The following is a 20,044-nucleotide window of genomic DNA, read 5'->3' on the forward strand; positions in this document are numbered from 1 at the left end:
CTCAGAAAGGAATGTGCTTAAACTCAGCTCCAAAGCTTCATTCTTAACAAGTTTTATCACTTTCATTAGATAAAAGTCTAAATCCTTCTCAAATTTACCATTTAAAAATCTCACATGAACAGTATGTTATCTTTTGTGTAACAATGGGGAAAATAAAAATACATATTTGTATTTCCATAAAGAAATTCTGAAAGAATATATAAGACATTAGAAGTGTAGAGGGTAGGGTAGTTGGGAGCAGAGGCAAGATCAAGACTTTTCACTGTATTTGAATGTAATCATCTACAGAAATGAAATAAATAATAACCAAAAGAAAACCCTTACATACTTCAAGTTTCACAAAAAGGTTTTCCTTCACCCATACCTAATGAACTCTGTTTTGATCCACCATTCACATAACCATACTCAACAACATATCATTTTATATGTAAAGTCTTAATGCTTTACAGAATGAAACTTGTGCAAGGTTGATACTCATGCAATACAACAAATTGTTACAGTTAATAAACTGTAACTTTTCCTTTAATAAACATTCCCAATGCCTCCAAAATTTGCTCTCTAGAATACAAAGTTATATTTCCTATATTATCACTACTGAGAATAACTTATAGAATAAAGTCCTTTCTATCTTGAACAAAGACCCCATAAAGGTTTTTTAGAAATTCATTTTCATGGACAATAAATGAATTTTTCAAAAACAATACAGCATTTTAAGTGAAAAGTTCCAAAAAATGATAAGTTTACCATAGAAAATTTATAGCATTAAACCTTTCAGTGCCTGCCTTTCAATTTCTCTCTTGTTCAGTTTATGAGTGTAAGCCCTGAGATGCTATTAAAAGCAGTGACTCACCTTGTTTACCTGAAGTTTGAATACATAGTATTCACGACAAAATTGCCATCCCTGACGATAAGAGTGGCCTCTAGACCAGTGGTTCTCAACCAGGGGTGATTTTGCCCCCAGGAGACATTTGGCAATGTCTGGAGACATTTTTGTCTGTCACAACTGGGTGGGTTTTACTGGCCTCTAGTGGGTAAAGGCCAGGGAGGCTGCTAATGCATAGGAGAGCCCCTTATAACAAAGAATTATCTGCCCAAAACGTCAATATGTTGCTCTTAAGAAACCTCACTCTAGATTATAAATCACAAGTAACTCTAAAGGAAATGATCCATCTCCTTTCCTACCAGAGAAAATCATAATGGAACTTCCGTATGGCCTGTGCTTTAGACTCTAAACATAATTTTCAGGGAAAAAAAAAATTCCCTACAAAGCTTTTGTTATAATTTGCCATAAATTGCTGTATACAATGTCTGTGCGCTTTTACCTAATTGTAAATACGGCAACTGCCTCAAGATAAGAAAAAAACATTAGTATTATATAAAGCTATGCTAACTGGATATCTGTCTTTAAAGTGTGTGTATATTAACATGTATGCACACATACATAGGGTTATACAGGCCAGGAAAATTAAATGACAGAAAAATTTTAATATTGATTACCTCTGAAGAGCAGGATTTAAAGGGTCAGTAGGGGTGACAAGGAGGACTTTTACTTTTCACCTTATATCTCCTATCTATACTGTTGAGTTTTTCACCATGAGACTATATTACTTTTATAGGAGGATGTCACACATCTATACATGCAGGATATGTATACATTCTTATGACAGAAAATTTAAGCCTTAAACCTCACTAAAGTCCTTTCTTTAGGAATTTTTTCTTTTAACTTAAAAAAAAAACGACTACAAATCTAAAATTAACATTTAAAAATGGGTCTTTAAAGAATTTTTAACCTGACCTCCAATGTGAACAATGCATACATTTCAATAGAATCCAACGCAAGTTCTGACTTCTACTCAAGGCCTTGGATGGCTAAGGAACATGCTCAGTATGCCTGAAGAAATACAAAACAGATATTTACCCCAAAGTTTAAAACAACAAGAACCAAAGAGCCCAAATGGTGGCATTCCTTAAGCTAGCACAATTCTAATATAAAATTTTTTTTAAAACACCCAAGTCCCGTCTTCAAATAAAAGGTCTTTGACTTAGCCAGCAAGGGAAAGCAGCTTGTTTTTTCTCTGCTACTGGCTCTGATAATGAATAGAAAAGAGGTCCTTAGAGTATCTACACCTCTGTACACCAAATATATAGAATTTCAACTAATTGTAGAGCAAATACACTACGCCTCCACATGTTTTACTCATTTCTCACTTAGTCCCACCCTCTTTAAGAAACAAGACAAACTTCACGCTCAAACCATAAACCAACCCATGTCTCTCTGGATATCTAGATTCTAAATACTTGGTTGTAAAAGATCTATGAAAGATGAAAATACAGATTTTAGTAATATTCATCAAATGCCAGTTGAGTATGTGATTTTTGACGAATATTATTTATGGTCTCTTCACACTGTAAATTCAAAGGCAATAATGTGGGAGAAGACAGTTCATCTTGTCAGAGAGAAAAAAGGCAAGAAATTTGCATGGGCAAAATAGGTCAGTTCACTCACAAAGGCACATATACTATATAGCAGAGCTTGATACTCCAGGAATTTCTTCTCTATGTGATATGGGAGAAAGAGAACATAAAAACAAAATTTTCTTTCTCCACAGGTTAAGAAAGAATCTATATACATACTGAGCATCATCTTAGACTAGGCTAAAGTCTCTGGGTATCCTAGAAACTTCCATTCCAAAAATAAGGTCTACTTATACACCTAATACCTAAACTCTTTTTAGTCACAGAAAACTAAATGGGTGTAGGAATCACGAATAAATTACTTCTATAATAAATATAAAAATACACATATAAGGTGTGGATTCTGCTCATCACTTTAACTACATAGTATGTGGACTCCAAGTGAAATACAGTGTCTGTGTGTGTGTGTGTGTATGTGAACAAGCCTCACAGAACTGGTTACTCCAAAAGTTCATTTCCCAGATATAACACATGACCCCAAGGGTTAGAGATTTATGACTCTGGAGGCTCGTTAGCACTCTACGTCTGAAGAAATTTAAGAATACTTATATAAAAGCAAATGAATGATCATCTCACTTAGGACGATTATGTAAAAATGGTCCAGAAAATCAAGGACATCATCTTTCCATCACATTTAAACCAAAGCAAACCTTTTCAAACTCTCTTACAAGTTTCAAAGAAAAACAGACTCTAATCTTTACAGTCTAAACATGTTCCCACTTTATTTCCTAGGTAAAAAGTACACATGTTGTAGGGTCATCTCTCATCAATTTTCATTGAAAGGATAAAAGCAAGCTTTCCACAAGACCAAGAGTGGGGGTGCTCCAGAGACTCTCCTCATAACTGGCTACTCAAATAAAATCCTTTTCCATCTTGGCTTAGAAGTTATTTCTCTTATAGTGAAACTCAAAGATACATTCAAGGGACCAGCTCCCTTACAACCAACACACTGTTTTTTCCAAAGCAAAACTTTGGGGTCAGAATGTACTAAGGTTTTAAATCTAAAGGAACCCCTGTGCAGACACAGAACGGTAAGACAGTGTACTAAGTGTATTCTGCAACTCACAAATACAGATTCCTATTTCTCTCAAATACAACAGCCAGGATCGCTATATAGAGAGAAATTCCTGTACTTTAGCACCAAGATCGGAGGTTAAAATGATTGGTTATAGGAGATGAACAAGGTACCCTAGAACCAAAATAGAATACTCTAAGCACTTAGAACAAGAGTCATCACAGGACAGTACCATATCCAAGCCAGAGTCAAGAGAAAAAAGTACATATATAAAGTATCTCCTTTTTCTCTGAAGCCCAAAAGATGATGCCTACCATCCTAGGTTGCTCAGACCTAAAAGTGCCCAGTATACACATAAGAGTTAAAATAAATGAAAAACCTGATAACTAACTTCCGTCACTGCAAAAAGTGTCCTTAGGGTGCCTCACCTTCTCCAAGTCTAAAAATCTCCAGAGTTCAGCTATCCAGCCATTCTGAAGCTCAAAGATGCCCTGGAACTTCCTTTTCCTGTCTAACTTCACAAAAGGTCCCAAGTGCAAAACTCACGTGATTTTTCAGGGTAAAAGCACAGAGCTCCTTAATACTCACCTGTCTCAAACTAAAGAAGGGAATTAAGAACCCATCTTAAACACACAGGTAAGGCATAAGGCAAATAAACGCCCAACCCCTCAATTTGGGGGAGAGGCATACAGTGGAAATGCTCTTTGGGGACTAGCTCTGTCTCTGTCTCAGTCTCTCCCTCTCCCTCTCCCCATCTCGCTCGCGCTCTCAGTACCAAGGGCAGGGACGCTGGCAAGACCCCGCCCCCCCCCCGCCCCCATCTCCAAAGCGGGGTGGGCGGGAGGTAGTCTGAGGAGTCCTTGTTCCCGCGCGAAGCTCAGAGACCAAAGGACTCCCCATTGTGGGTCTACGGGTGGTGACGGGAACCAGTCCGGCTCGAGCTGCGGGCCGAAGAGCAAGCCGAGGGCGCACTAGGCCCGCACCGCTGCCACTGCCGCCATGAAGCCGATCGCTGTCAGAGAACGACTCCGCCCGGGCAGTGGGAGCGTGGCCCGGGCCCTGTGCCGGCCCAAAGAGAATGCATGCCTCATGCTCTGTGGGAGGTGGGGGTCCTAGAGCCGTACCTCGGACACCTCGTCTTCATCGCTGCCAGAGGCACCACCGCCACCCCCGGTCCTCAGCACAGCAGCCGCCAACTTGAAATCCAGCGCCGCGTCCCCTCCGCCCGCACCGCTGCCGCCGCCACCGACTCCCGGCGCGGGCCCGGCCTCCCCAAAGAGTCTCACGGTGCGGATCCCCAGCCCGACCCCTCCCGGCGGAGGCGGCTCCAAGGCCCCGGCTGGGGCGGATCGCGGAGCCACCGAGTCCAGGTCCTCCTCAAAGGAGGTGCCGCCGCCTCCGCCGTCGGTCAGCATGGTTCGCACGCGGAGCCGGAGACGCTGCCGAGTCACTCGCGGCCACCGCCGCCGCTGATCCCGGGAACGAGAGGAGCAGCAGGAGGAAGAAGCGTCTCCTTCCCCCCGTCCCAGCAGCGCCACTAACTTCTCACTACCTAACCTGCTGCCTCCCGCCCCCGACACTCGCCACTGGCTGCAGCTCCCCAGCGGCTGCAGATCATTGGACAAGGTGACCCGTCGCTCAGGCTCTTCGTCACGCGCCGCTCGCTGGCTCGCGGCCCCCAAGCTGCGTTGACCCGCGCAGGCCTAGGCGGTTGTGAACACCCGCCTCCTACTCCCCACGCGCCAACTTCCGGTCTTTTTCTACGTCTATTGGTCAAGCTCTCAGACTGTCGCGTCACGACCTTAAAGTGGATTAGTTGGCCTTGTGGTCAGTCATAGCGACCCCTGACAATGGGAGACTTCATTGGCGCCATAAAGTGTCGGTCACTTTGTCACAGGACGTCGCGCGGTACGATTGGCCGGTAAGAATACCATTTATCCCGCCCCCGTCTGAGGTGACGGGAAAGGGTTGGGGAATTTCCACTTCTGATTAAAATGACGGCTGAGCTGATGACCCGCAAGAATTGGTGAGATTGAGTAGAATTCACCCTGCGCTTGGGGAGGCATATACGTCAAGTATGCCAAAGGCGCGGAGGTAACACGGCTCCCACCTGTCGCTCTCCGCCAGGCGCGGAGACTACAACTGGAGAGTTGCTGCACGGGGATTGGAGGAAAGAAGCAATCAGTCTCAGATAGGCTCCACCTTCCTGCCAGTCCCTGGTTGGAGGAGTGAAGCGTCAGTCACTAGAGCGGGCGCCACCTCTGGGACAGGTGAGGGTGCCTAACCTATCTGCCTCTGGCTCTCTGGGCGGGAGTGGGGGCTGAGAGAGGCGAGGGGGCAGGGCTGCCCCTGTTGCGTGCCTCGCGCCTTTCGGAGCAGAGCCCAGCGCGCAGAGCTGAGGGGACCTAGGGGGCTGCTAGGGATGGCCGTCCGGAGGCGATTCCGCCCGCCCGCGTGCCCGGACGTGACTGGGTGCGGCAGATCTACAACCTGCGGGCGGGATCACCCCGCGGGGCCGCGTTCTCTTGTTTGTGGAAGGCGGCGGGCCTGAGGGCTGGACAGCGCCATGCCTCAGTACTGGGAACTGTCCCACGAAGGAAGAGGGGAAGCCCGCGAACAGCGCGGGGCCGTCGGACCACAGGGCTTGACGCGGTGGTTAAGAGTGGTTAAAACTGGAGCAGTTTTGAGTTCTGGTGCTGCCACTTATTTGCTATGTGACCTCCGGGCGTTTGTTGTTTAGTCTCTGACTTTCAGCTCGTTCATCTGTAAAATGGGGGTGATATTAGTAGCTCCCTCACTGGATTGTTGTTGTGAATAAATTGTAATAGCATAAGGCGTTTAGCAAAGTGCCAGATGTAAAGACTCATTTTTGTTAGTTACTCTTCCTTCAGGTGTCCTCCACCTGCCCCTGGGTCCCGCAGCCAAACTAATTCTTGTCAGATCTCTATGATGCAAAACAAGGCCAGCTAAGGGGGTCTTCCCTCCTCTAAGGGTCTCTCTCTACCTCTGTTATCTCTGTATCTCTCTATCTCCTTTGTCGATACGGAAGGATTAAAAAAGGCTCACCCTCCAAGTAATCCTGTGACCAAAGATCACAAGAAAGGCGTTTGGTGAAATTTGCATGGCAAATGTCCTTTGACCCAACGAATGTCCCATATGATTTTTAGCCAACAGAGGTTGACTAAAAGCAAAAGATTTGGCATTGTCTCCTCTCTTGCAACTTTGACAAAAGGCTTGTTTATCTCTATTGCGCAGTATTTAATATTTCACCTCTCTTGAACTGGAATCTGAAAAATCTATAAAGAATATAATGATTTCTTAAACGACTTTAAAAATTGATTCTGCCAAACATTTATTTAAAGAACATTTTGAAGATTGTGAACATTTCTTTGCGTTGGTAATTGCTTATTTTGGCATTTCACATGCAAAAGAGGACAATGTTTTCTATAAGTAGAACATGTTAGGTAAATGTTCTTTCCAGGTAATAAGTTGTAGAAAATGGTGGTGGGGGGGGGGGGGAGTCTTGTACCTTTTCTAGAAAACTATTTTGATGTAAATGCCACATACGTTGGTTTTAGTTAGAATTTGTGGAACTTAATTAGCCCATATCCTCAGTGCTTTTTAAGTTTTCAAGGCATGTGTGACTAGGTCACAACCCAATCTAATAGCACCAACAAAGAAACCCAGCAATGCCCAACCCACTTCAAAGCTGGATTATCCAGAATTGGTATGGATACATCCTTAGGCAAAAACAGGTATTGACTGGTGCAACATTACAAAGGAACTACTTGTCATTCCTACTACTAATACAAAAATAATTTCTGATGCAACTCCCTGAACAAACTCATTAAATTCTTTAAACAAATGTAATGAATCTCAAGGAAGGAGAGAAAGGAAATCTGAGTGTATACACTTTACCCAGTATATTTGAGAGAGAAAAATACTCTCTGGGCGTATGAAAAGTACTCAATACCTAGCAACCAACCTTGAGTATAGCCAGGAAAATATGATTGAGCAATAATCTTTGTTTCATCTGGACCTGTACCTAAGACACTTGTTGTCAGTAGTTTGACAGTCAGTATGGGAGTTAGGAACCCCCAGTTTCCTAGATTTTGGAGACTGCTATCTAGTGAATACATAAAACCACACTCAATTTATTCAATATAAAATATCAATAAGTATTAATGTGATTTAGTCGGTAACCTTGATTTTGATATGTGTATCTTAAGATGGTATTTACAACTAACAGAAAAGTAATACACTGATTTTTCACATGCTGAATATGTAGTAGAGGATAAAATCCCTCTTAAAAGTATATTTGTTAGAAATGAGCATTAGAATAAATGTTTTCCCACAGAAAACCAGTGGGAATATTTATTAGGCTGTAATTATAATGTGTTTCAAAGCACTCTCTTCCTTTTGACCATCTTTCAGACAAGGAAGGAAAAGGGAAAAGGAGAAACTGTGTAGCCCAAGGACTTTTAAAACTTCTGAGGTAATAAAAGGCTTCATTTTTCATAAGAAATATGAGATTGACAAACTAAATTGTGGATACAGGGACTTTAGACACAGGTAGTTCTTCCATGTGCAACCTGCATTTTCTCAGGACATTTAATTTCTACGTGTCAGTCCATCTCAGTTCAGCCCATCTATATAAAGAAAGAAGGTTAAGTAAACCAACAAATTTGTTGCCCTTAGATGTTAGGTCAGTTAACCTTTATAATAACCCTGTCAAGATTTCACCCATTTTATAGATGAGGAAATGGAAACTCCAGAAAGGTTAAATTACTTACCCAAGCTCATAAGGCCAATATATGGAAAGGCTAGGATTTGAATTTATTTCTGCCTGATCTCAAAACCCATGCTCTTCCCACTATATCACATAGATTCCATGGTACCCTCAAAGGAAGAGGAACTTCATCAGTCAGGTAAATGAATGTAATACTCCAACCATTATCTCCTTATAAACCTGCTAATTAGCACTCCAGGTGGAGTTATTCCTGACTACTACCAAATCTGAGATGTTCTTCTTTTATAACAGTCGGAAACATTTACTTTAAAACTTATCTCCTGATTCCTCCAACTGTATTGTTAGTTTCTTAGACCATGTAATTACACATTAAAAAATCTGAATAGTTAATATATTCACATGGTTCAAATTTCAAAAATAATTTTATTTTATTTATTTATTTTTGAAGATTTTATTTTTCCTTTTTCTCCCAAAGCCCCCCAGTGCATAGTTGTATATTTTTAGTTGTGGGTACTTCTAGTTGTGGCATGTGGGATGCCGCCTCAGCATGGCTAAACCCTGGGCCGCCGAAGTGGAGCTCAAGAACTTAACCACTGGACCACAGGGCTGGCTCCCTCAAAAAGAATTTTAAAAATACAATGAAAGGAGTCCTTTTACTTTGCCCACCAAACACTCAGATCCACTCTCATAAGCAAACCATGTTAGTAGGTTTTTAAATATCCTTCTAGAGATTTTTATACATATCTAAGCAATGTCATGCATGTCAATTTTTTTTTCCTTTCTAATACAAATGGCAGCATACTATATGCACTTCTACAGCTTGCTTTTTTCACCTAATTTATTCTAGAGATATTCCATGTCAGTATATAAAGAGCTCTGTCATTCTAGTTTACTACTTCTTGGTATTCTTTTGACCAAGTGTACCATGATTTATCCAGTTCTATAATGTTAAACGTTTAGATTGTTTCCTTTTTTCTGTTTTCTTTTTTTTGGTTAACAGTGCTACAGATGTCTAACTTTCTGACCTACTCTCTATCCTCTCGGAAGCACTGGACACATATTAGTTTAACTGAAAAGTCATAAAATTGCGACTAGACTGAAGACTACTTATCTGAGCTATAGTTGAATACTCCTGCAAGATGTCTAGCAACATCTAGGAAGTGAGCATGTTTTAGAAAATAAGGAGCTAAACCTGCAGCTGGATAACCCCACCACACAGCCTAAGAAAATTACACCAAATTATTGAGAAAGTTTCCTAGAGTTTATTCTGTTACTGAGCCTACCCTATCTGAAAAGGGGCAAAAAATACATTTACACAAAAAATGCCTGCTTGCCCGCTAGAAGTTTCATCCTTGCTGCCTGTCCAACAAGAATGAGGCCAGTAAATAATCTTGCACCATTTGATTATATACCCATAGTGCCAGGAATAGTTTTTTTTCAAACTTCTAAAACTAGTGAGTATATAACTATCTCTTGTGGTGGAATCACTGAGCTTCTCAACAAAGGAGAAAAGGTAGAACAATTAATATCCACCTTCTTCCTTGGGACTCTGTCAGAATTCCTTAATCCTTGAATTGTTAGATAAAGGACAGCATATCACGGAGAATATGCATTAGGGTTACTGAGAGGTAGTAGGATTTGGTGGGAGGGTCTCTGAGCTAGGAAGCAGAAATATCAAGTCTCCTTCAGGTGACTAGTATACTTCAGGTGACTGCTAGACTTCTGTGTGTGATACTGCGCTCTTAGACCTACAAATTTTATATGTCCATTTAACCTTTAGAGGTACATTTTAAAGGTACATAACTTGAGGGGTTTCATAATCACAAAACATAGTCATCACTTCAAATCACATGCAATGCATACATAGACAAAGTATGGTAGATTACATGTAAAACCGAGATGTTAATAGTAATGATCTCTGGGTAATGGAATTGTATAGAGATTTATAACATTCTTTTTCTTTTTTGAATATTTGTATCTTCTAGGTTTTTCTTTTTTAGTTTTCCCGCAATGAACATATTCCTTTTGTGTAATAAAAAAGTAAATAAAATATCTTTTCAAATAAGTTTTGCAATTTTTTCATCTGTAAATTCAACCAACCTTTATTCAGTTCCTGCTGTGTGCATGGCACTGTGCCAAGTGCTTTAGAAAAAACGTAAAAGAAGCAGAAGATTTAATGTACTTCCTTTCAGTTACACTGAGATATACTTATTGACTGATGATTAGGTAGATAAAATACATACAGAATAATAGAGGGGCCAGCCTGGTGGTGAAGCGGTTAAGTTCACACGTTCCGCTTTGGTGGTTCAGGCTTCGCTGGTTCTGATCTGGGGTGCGGACCTATGCACCGCTTGTCAAGCCATGCTGGGGCAGGCATCCAATATATAAAGTAAAGGAAGATGGTCACGGATGTGAGCTCAGGGCCAGTCTTCCTCAGCGAAAAGAGGATTGGCAGCAGATGTTAGCTCAGGGCTAATCTTCCTCAAAAAGATAAATAAATAGGGACCGGCCCGGTGGCACAGCAGTTAAGTTCACACGTTCTGCTTCGGTGGCCTGGAGTTCACTGGTTTGGATACTGGGTGTGGACATGGCACCACTTGGCAAGCCATGCTGTGACAGGCGTCCCACATATAAAAAGTAGAGGAAGATGGGCCCGCATGTTAGCTCAGGGCCAGTCTTCCTCAGCAAAAAGAGGAAGATCAGTGGCAGATGTTGGCTCAGGGCTAATTTTCCTCCAAAGAAAAACAAAATAAAACTCATAATAAAGATGTTTCAAAAATAAATAAATAAATAAATAATAGGATAGTAGAGAACAGTCAAACAACAGAAAGACAAATTCAAGACAAACTATTTTACAATATTCAGTAGATAGGAAGTAAAAGAGAAATCAAAATGGAGTGAGTTTATTTAGGAAAAAGCCTTGATTATGATCATTTTGAGCTGGGACATTGACTGAGGGAAATAGAAGAGGAAAAGCATTCCAAATGGAAAGGAGTATAGAAAAGATGACAAAGAATTGAAAGTCTTCAAATGGTGTGTCAGGATGGTAAAAAGACTAACTTGGTCAGTATAGGGAAATCAGAAAGGAGATTAAGAGAAATTTGGTTAAAGAAATGAGGAGCCGGCCCTGTGGCCGAGTGGTTAAATTCATGCGCTCTGCTTCGGCAGCCCAGGGTTTCGCTAGTTCAGATCCTGGGCGCGGACATGGCACCACTCATCAGGCCATGCTGAGGCGGTGTCCCACATGCCACAACTAGAAGGACCCACAACTAAAAAAAATATTCAACTATGTACTGGGGGATTTGGGGAGAAAAAGCAGGAGGAAAAAAAAGATTGGCAACAGATGTTAACTCAGGTGCCAATCTTAAATAAAAAAGAAATGTTGAATACTGGTTTGAGAACTTTAAATTTGCTTCAATAGGTCATCCACCATAGTTCTTGGAAAACAAAGTTACCAAGCAAAAATTGTTAAAGGAAGATTACAATTTTTGTTGTTGTTGTTGTTGTTTTGGCTGAATTGTGTGAGTTGGGTTGGAACAAGGAGATACTGGAGTCTAGGAAGCAAGCAGTCTTGCTGTTGCTCTTAGTCCAGGTGGAAGGTCTGGATCAGGGAAGTGACTGTCAGGATGGGAGAAAAAGAAACTATCAGCAAGCATAAAGAATCAAGATGACTTGGTGCCTGATTAAATGTAGGGAACAAGGGAGTAGAGGAACAAAAGTTATTCCAGAGAAATTGATACACACTTTCTGAAGAGAAATGTGGCATTATGTATCAAGATCCTTTCTTTAAATTTTTATTTCCACCTATTAGAATGGCTAAAATCCAAATAATTGACAATATCAATTGCCAGTGAGTATGCAAAGCAACAGGAACTCTCGCTCATTGCTAGCGAGAATACAAAATGGTACAGGTACTTTGCAAGAGAGTTTGGAAGTTTCTTACAAAGCTAAACATAGTCTTACCATACAACCCATACTTGCACTCCTAGGTGATTACTCAGTGATTTGAAAACTTATATCCATGTAAAATCATGCATGTGAATGTTTATTGCAGCTTTATTCATAATCACCAAAACCTGGAAGCAACCAAGATGTCCTTCAATAAGCAAATGGATAAACAAGCTGCATTAAAGCAATACAATGGACTACTATTCAGTAATAAAAAGAAATGAGCTATCAGCCTTGCAAAGACAGAGATGAATTTTAAATACATATTGCTAAGTGAAAGAAGCCAGTCTCAAAAGGCTACATACTGTATGGTTCTGTTTATATTACATTCTAGAAAACACAAAACTATGGAGATAGTAAACAGATTAATGCCTGCCAGGGGTTAGATGGGAGAAGGGTTGAATAGGTGAAGCATGGAGATTTTTCAGGGTGGTAACATTTCAGGGTGTATGATACCGTATTTTGTATGATACTGTAATAGTGGATACATGACACAATGCATTTGCCAAAACCCATAGAACTTTACAGTACAAAGAGTGAAATTAATGTATGAAAAAAATCTTTTTAATCATTTAGTAGGTCAGGGGATCTCAGAATGGAATGCAGCCTATGACAAAAGAATCCACTTGTATTATAAATGTGCAAAACAACCTCACTGAAGGGAGTGAAGGAAAAAGGTACTGACCTACATAACTTTGGATATGAGTGGTGGCTCTAAGATTAAAGGCAAAAGGAATAGCCCATAAGTGCTGTACTCTAGTTGATAAAGTTGTTTCCCATGAGGATATGCAATAATAGTTCTGAAGCCACTATGTATGCGTACTGAAATTGAACACTTATGTAAATAGATGGCAGATGGTGGGGGCAGAGTTTCTTACTGTTGGAGTGGGAGATTACAAATAAGCAAGAGGAAGAGGCTAGAATGATCCATATGGTAATGGATTAGAGTTGGAGACATCAGTATGAACTCCTATTTAGTTTAATATAGTTAAAAGTGGATAGATGTAGAAATATGTACAGGTATGTGTATATACAAATTAGTATACACACATATTTTTCCTTGCACTGTCAGCTGAAAGGACCTACAAATGACACTCCAGTAGCAACATGCAAACCTTGCACCTAGATCTTGGTTTTTAATAACATTCTCCAATAAAAGGAACCATGGCTCCTTGGAGAAATAGCTGATTCTAGGGCTGGGGCAGGAAATATACAAGATGAGCCTGGCCCATCTTATAGTGAAAGAAAGTTAAGAAAGTACTAAACATACACACACACACACAAAATAATGAGGGTACCTCAAAGAGACACAGGAGCTAACTGAAAGAGCTCCCAATGGCCAAAGCTGGAACAATTTGAGCAACTAAGTAAAGTAAATACTATTGGATTATAACCCATAAAGTATAAAATAAATATCCATGAGTCCATATGGGTATAAATAAATAAATGGGGAGAAAAGATAAGTCTTCCATGCAGAAGAATTCTAAATTTACATAGATACTTTCCCCTCAAAGAGGCAAGGCATGAACTCTCCTGTTCTTAAGGGTGGGCTGTGCATAGTGACATCCTTCCAAAGAGTACAGTATAGAAAGGGGAGGGGGAAGAGTAACTTTACGGTGGAGAAACCTGGCAAACAGTGCCTCAGCCAAGTATTCAAGATTAACATCAACAATGATAAGTCATGTTGATAGCATGTACCCTTAATATTATGGGTAAGAAAAGTCTGAGAAACTGTCACAGTCAAGAGGAGCCTAAGGAGACATAATGACTAAATGTAATGTGGTGTTCTAGATGGGATCACGGAACAGAAAAAGGGCATGAGGTAAACAGGAAGGAAATCTGAATAACATATGGATCTTAGTTAATAATAATGTATCAATTAGCTAATAATAATGTATCAATGTTGGTTCATTAATTGTGAAAAATGTACCATACTTAATATAAGATGTTAGTAATAGAGAAAACTGGATATGGGCTATGTGGGAACTCTGTACTATCTTCGCAACTTTAAATCTAAATCTATTCTAAAGTTAAAAATATGTTTTTATTTTTTCCATTTTTATTGAGATATAATTGACATATAAGATTGTATTAGTTTAAGATGTATAACAATAATTTGATATATCTATATATTGCAAAACTATTACCACAATTAGTTTAGTCAGTATATCACCTCACATAGTTTAATTTAAGATCCACTTTTTTTTTTTTAGGAAGATTAGCCCTGAGCTAATATCTGCTGCCAATCCTCCTCTTTTTGTTGAGGAAGATTGGCCCTGAGCTAACATCCATGCCTATCTTCCTCTACTTTATATGTGGGACACCTACCACAGCATGGCTTGCCAAGTGGTGCCATGTCCACGCCCAGGATCCGAATCGCCAAAGCAGAATGTGCACCATTAACCGCTGCACCACCGGCCTGGCCCATAAGATCTACTCTCTTATAAAAGTGTATTTATTTATTTATTTATTTGGTGAGGAGGATTGGCCTTGAGCTAACATCTGTTACCAATCTTCCTCTTTTTTTTTTCTTGAAGAACATTGTCCCTGAGCTAACATCTGTGCCTATCTTCCTCTATTTTGTATGTGGGACACCACCACAGCATGGCCTGATAAGCAGTGTGTAGGTCCACGCCTAGGATCCAAACCCGCGAACCCTGAGTTGCCGAATCAGAGCACGTGGACTTAAGCACTATGCCACCAGGTCAGCCCTCTAAAAGTTTATTTTTTAAAATGCTTATTCCTCTGGACTTGTAGAAGTTTATCTTTAAGAGTTAATCAGACATGGGCACAAAAATATCACATAGCAAAAAAATCAATACAACCTTGGTTGTATTGGTTAACTCAGTTGTGGTATACAGTTTGATTCTGTAGTCATTAAAAATGAAGTTCACATTATATTCAATAAAAAATGAAATTATAAAACAAAAGCTAAGTAATATACTCAATACACTAAAATGAATAGAATATTCCTAAACATCAAAATGATAGACACTAGACAGAGAGAGATTATCTACGGATGGTGGGATAACGGATGGTTTATTTTACTTATGTTTTCAATTTTTCTATAAGTAATGTATTACTCTAGTGATCAGAAAAAAATTTAATGAAAGTTGTAATAAAATAATCACTATAGGTGTAAAATCAGGGGACTGATCAAATGGGATATTTCTTGGCAGTGTTAGAAAAATTAAGCAGGAACAGTTCTTTTTTGGGTGAAGAAGATGATGGGTTCACCCTGTGTGTTTGGTGTCAGACAGCAATGGGAAGAACCTAGCCTATATAGAATGTGGTAAGTCAGCCAGAGACCCTCAAGAGAAATATACTGAACAGAAACATAGATAAATAGCTTTACTGTAACTGGAAACAAATTTTTTAAAGATGTCAAGTTGTACCTTTGCTTTTCACAAAAGGAAACATCTCTGCAGAAAAGTCATGTGGTTAGCAGTGAAGATTAAGCCACTTTTCCCCCAGAGGAGTCCTGGTGAATATATTTTGCATATTGCCTCCACTGAAAGATACATACTGAAAATATGAGCACTAGCAGCAATTCTATGAGCTTCCCTTCACCCCTCAGTACTAATTAAAAGGGAAGGCCAAGAATCATACTGAAGAATAAGTACCAGCAAGTGTTTAGGGGTTCAGTCCAGATGCCCTGGTCCACAGGTGTATAAGCTCTTTGACAAGAATGGGGTTCTAAGAGCTACAATCAATAGATCCTTTGGAGAAACCCAGAACCTTACCATGTGCATCACAATGAAAACCCCACCTCTCCTATTCCACACTTGGGGAACCTGAGGCTGACTACTCCAAATGTCCTGTTTCTTGTGTCCTCTTATATCCTGAAACTTGGGCAGCCACACCCACCTTCTCTAGAAGCTCTCCTTGCCTGGTACCATGGCACTGTGCCACAGACTTAAAAAGATCCCAGGACTGGCGAAAGTTTGGAATCTTATGGTCTGAGCACTTTCCTGTTGAGAGAACACTTAGATAGTAACCCCCACAGCAAGAATCAGCCTATCTTCCAAGTCGTGGTGGTCTGGCATGGAATGAATCAGTATTTTGAATCAGAAAGACCCTTGAGAAGTCCTCTAGTCTTCACACCTCTTTAATAAAGGAAGATCTGGAGGACTGGGCATTAGGGTCATTGTCTCCCAGGAAAATCTCTGAGGTGACCTACATGACCCCATCCATCCCTCTGATGTTTCTTACAAGAATCAGAAGTACATCATTCCTTACCAATGTGAGGAGACAGCAAGCCCAGGATTCCAAATCTGTGAACAACTTTGGCTTGTAAGTGAGAACTGAGTCACTCTGAAGGCTGATCTTGGAGACTCTTGTGGAGTGTTTGAACTTAACTAAGTTTACCACACCCCTTGCTCATCAAGGCAGGCCTATAAATCAGGAGACGCAGCATGGCGTTCACCTGCAGGGCAGGTAACAGTGCCACCTCCCAGATGTTATTCCTCAAGGAAGTGGCATGGTGTCTCCTGTGGCCCCAAAAGGTTACCTAAAGAGAGTCTAGTTGAGACATGAGTCTGGTACAAGTCACAGAAGCTATAAGAAGAATTGTGGTCAGGACTCTACCCTGAAACTTTTCACTCAGAGGGCCCTCTTAAACCCTGGCATTGGCACTATTAGTGACAAGGAAGGAAAAAACAGCCAGGGTTGGACTTCTACAACAGAGATCTAGTAGATGCAAAAGGTTTGTCAGTTGAAGAGGAGTGCTTCACGATTACAAGATTTATGTAGGACAAATGTCTGGGAAATGGGCAAGACTGTCAGTGGCCTCTGGGGTTTGGTTAAAGCCTTAGACTGTCCTAGGGCCTCTGCTCATAAGCTGGCAGGGTTTTTAACCAAGATTGAGCCGTAATAGAGAGTCCAAGGAAAGTGGCAATACTGTTCTGTGTACCAGGGATTTTTGATGAATATTAGGATTCCTGGAGAGTGACCAAAGGACTTGGAAGTATTTAAAAACCCTCAAGAAATTTAAAATTATGGACTAAGAACAGTTTAGTGGATACCAGGGGAAAGGTAGGGTGGTGGTTGGGCACAAAGGGTGAAGTGGTGCACCTACAACATGACTGACAAACATTAATGTACAACTGAAATTTCACAAGATTGTAACCTATCATTAACTCAATAAAAAAATAAATAAATAAATAAATAAATAAAAACCCTCAAGAGCACTGGTGAGACCACTATACAGAGCCTGGTCATCTCAAGTCCAGCATTTACTCTTACATCTTCCCTGTTGCTCTCTGATATACCATTAGCAGGACAGTAAATTGATACAAGTTTTAGGGAAATCAGTTTGGAGGTGCCTTCAAATTTTTAAATTCAGGACTGGCCCCAGTGGCGTAGTGGTTAAGTTCAGCATGCTCTACTTCAGCAGCCAGGGTTCGGTTCCCAGGCACGGACCTACACTGCTCTGTTAGCAGCCGTGCTGTGCTGGCAGCCCACATACTAAAAAAAATAGAGGAAGATTGGCATGGGTGTGTTAACTCAGGGAAAATCTTCCTCAGCGAAAAAAAAAAAAATTAAATGCGCATACCCTTTGACTTGGCAAATCTACTTCCAGTTCTGGGGGAAGAGTGGCACAGAGACACTCACATATGAGCTCAAAAAGATGTGTCAAGGATATTCACTGAAACCTTGCTTGTTTATCAATAAGGAAATGGTTAAATAAATTGTGGTACAGCTATAAAATGACCTACTATACACTTGTTAAAAACAATGAATAAAATCTGTAAGTAGAATGTTCGTGGTACACTGCTGAGTAAAAAAAAAAGCAATTATTTCTCATTTTGAGTAAACATTTTATTTGTACACATTGTTTGAATTTGTTTACAACAAGCATTGTAACAGTTTTGTAATAAAAGAACTATTTCCAAAAGCACCCCAATTATTCTCTTAAAACTACATGTTAGAGAGTTGATAGATGATTTTTTTTAATCTTTATCATTGTCATAATGTTGCTTATCCAATAAATTAAAATCGGGAGGGCCAGCCCAGTGGCGCAGAGGTTAAATTCTCACATTCTGCTTCGGTGGCCTGGGGTTTGCCAGTTTTGATCCCGGGTGTGGACCTACACAATGCTTGTCAAGCCATGCTGTGGCAGGCATCCCACATATAAAGTAGAGGAAGATGGGCATGGATGTTAGCTCAGGGCCAGTCTTCCTCAGCAAAAAGAGGAGGATTGGCAGCAGATGTTAGCTCAGGGCTAATCTTCCTCAAAAACAAAACAAAACAAAACAAAACAAAACAAAGCCATAAAATAGGGAGGAAAAAGCAAATTAATTAAAATTTGGAACGCACTTTTTTAGGTCAAATCTTGGGAATTACATTTAACTCAGAAAAATGTGAACTTAGAGGAGAAATATTTTACATATACTTCAACATACACACACATACATATATTGCCAGAGTTCTCAAAATATTTTCGATAGACTCCTAGAGGCCCCACAGCCTTTTCAGGGAGTCCATGAAGTCAAAACTGTTTTCATTATAATTCTAAGATAATACTTTTCACTGTGTTGACTTCTGCATTGACAGTATAAAAGCAATGGTAGGTAAAAATTGCTGGTACTTTAGCACAATTCAAGGCAATTGTATCAAACTGTCCTAGTAGTTGATATAGTCTTCCCCACTGAGCACTCAAAAGGGGAAAAAAAAGCTAATTTTTTGAGAATGTCCTTAATGAAGCATTAAAAATTAATTTCATTTAAACTCAACCCTTGAGTACATGTATTTTAAATATTGTAGGTGAGGAAATGGGAAGTATGCTTAGAGCTCCTCTGCTATACATTGACTGTGTCAAGTACACTGTCTCGACGAAAAACACTTGTGCAACTATTCCAGTTGTAAGCTGAACTAACCACTTTTTCATGGAACACCAGTTTTACTTGAAGACTGACAGAAAAATTTTGGTAATTTGGACTTGGGTATTTGGCAGACATTTTCTGGAGCCTGCCACTTGAAGGAAAACAGCTGACAGTATTTGTTTCCAATTATAAAATTCAAGCTTTGGAGCAAAAACAAGGACTTTGGAAAATTGTATCCACTTCCATTGGTTGACAGTTTCCCAAAACTTAAAGACTTTTCTGATGGTACAGGATGATGTTAACAAATATGGGGTTTTTCAATATTATATAATAAAATGTGTCAATATTTGCAAAAGCTGCATAACTCAGTGAACCAGTATTGCCCAAATGAGCACTGCATGATGTTACAAAATCATGCCTGAGTAACAGATCCCTCCAAAGTACAAGATAGACCAACATAACGGAAAAGTTTATAGTTATGGTTTCAACCTTTACAAAACAAATGGTTGTTGAATTTTGGTGTGGTATTAAAGGCAATACTCACAATTATCTGAAAAAGCCATTAAAATATTCCTCCCTTTTCCAGCTACTTATCTGTGTGAGTCCAGATTTTCTTCATATTCTTCAATCAAAGTTGCAATTGACTGAATGTAAAAGCAGATATGAGAATCCATCTGTCTTTTTTTTTTTTGGTGAGAAAGAGCAGCCCTGAGCTAACTTCTGTTGCCAATCGTCTTCTTTTTGCTTGAGGAAGATCGTTGCTGAACTAACATTTGTGCCAGCCTTCCTCTATTTTGTATGTTGGAGGCAGCCACAGCATGACTTGAGCGGTGTGTATGTCCACACCCAGGATCTGAACCTGTGAACCCCAGGCCGCTGAAACTGAGTGCACGAACTTAACCACTACACCACCAGGGTGGCCCCCCATCTGTCTTTTATTAAGCATGACATTAAAGATGCCACTCTTCTCATTAAATTTTTTTGTTTTGAAAATTGTTTTGTGTTTTTAAAGATTTTATTTTTCCTTTTTAT

General features: G+C 40.1%; 1 protein-coding gene and 1 long non-coding RNA gene across 13 annotated transcripts in view; one reads left to right on the top strand and one right to left on the bottom strand.

Annotated features, from left to right (window-relative positions):
* The window catches only part of ANKHD1 (ankyrin repeat and KH domain containing 1), a 128,871-nt gene extending 123,700 nt beyond the window's left edge, over nt 1-5,171 (bottom strand). For 8 of the 12 annotated variants that reach the window (XM_070518120.1, XM_070518116.1, XM_070518122.1 and 5 more), the window contains exon 1: nt 4,615-5,171. In XM_070518120.1, coding sequence (XP_070374221.1) covers nt 4,615-4,905 — 291 coding nt within the window. In that variant the 5' untranslated portion in view covers nt 4,906-5,171. The remainder of the gene's footprint in view (nt 1-4,614) is intronic. The other 4 variants (XM_014829627.3, XM_014829629.3, XM_070518123.1 and 1 more) reach the window with 2 other exon arrangements.
* Nucleotides 5,172-5,431: 260 nt separating this feature from the next.
* Nucleotides 5,432-20,041, top strand: LOC139046260 (uncharacterized). Its single transcript, XR_011506098.1, has 4 exons — nt 5,432-5,516; nt 5,618-5,760; nt 14,792-14,892; nt 19,599-20,041. It is a non-coding gene; the product is annotated as an uncharacterized lncRNA (long non-coding RNA).
* The last annotated feature ends 3 nt before the right edge of the window (nt 20,042-20,044 follow it).

The sequence above is a fragment of the Equus asinus genome, chromosome 9 (assembly GCF_041296235.1).
Source record: "Equus asinus isolate D_3611 breed Donkey chromosome 9, EquAss-T2T_v2, whole genome shotgun sequence".
In the NCBI taxonomy this organism is placed as follows: Eukaryota; Metazoa; Chordata; class Mammalia; order Perissodactyla; family Equidae; genus Equus; species Equus asinus.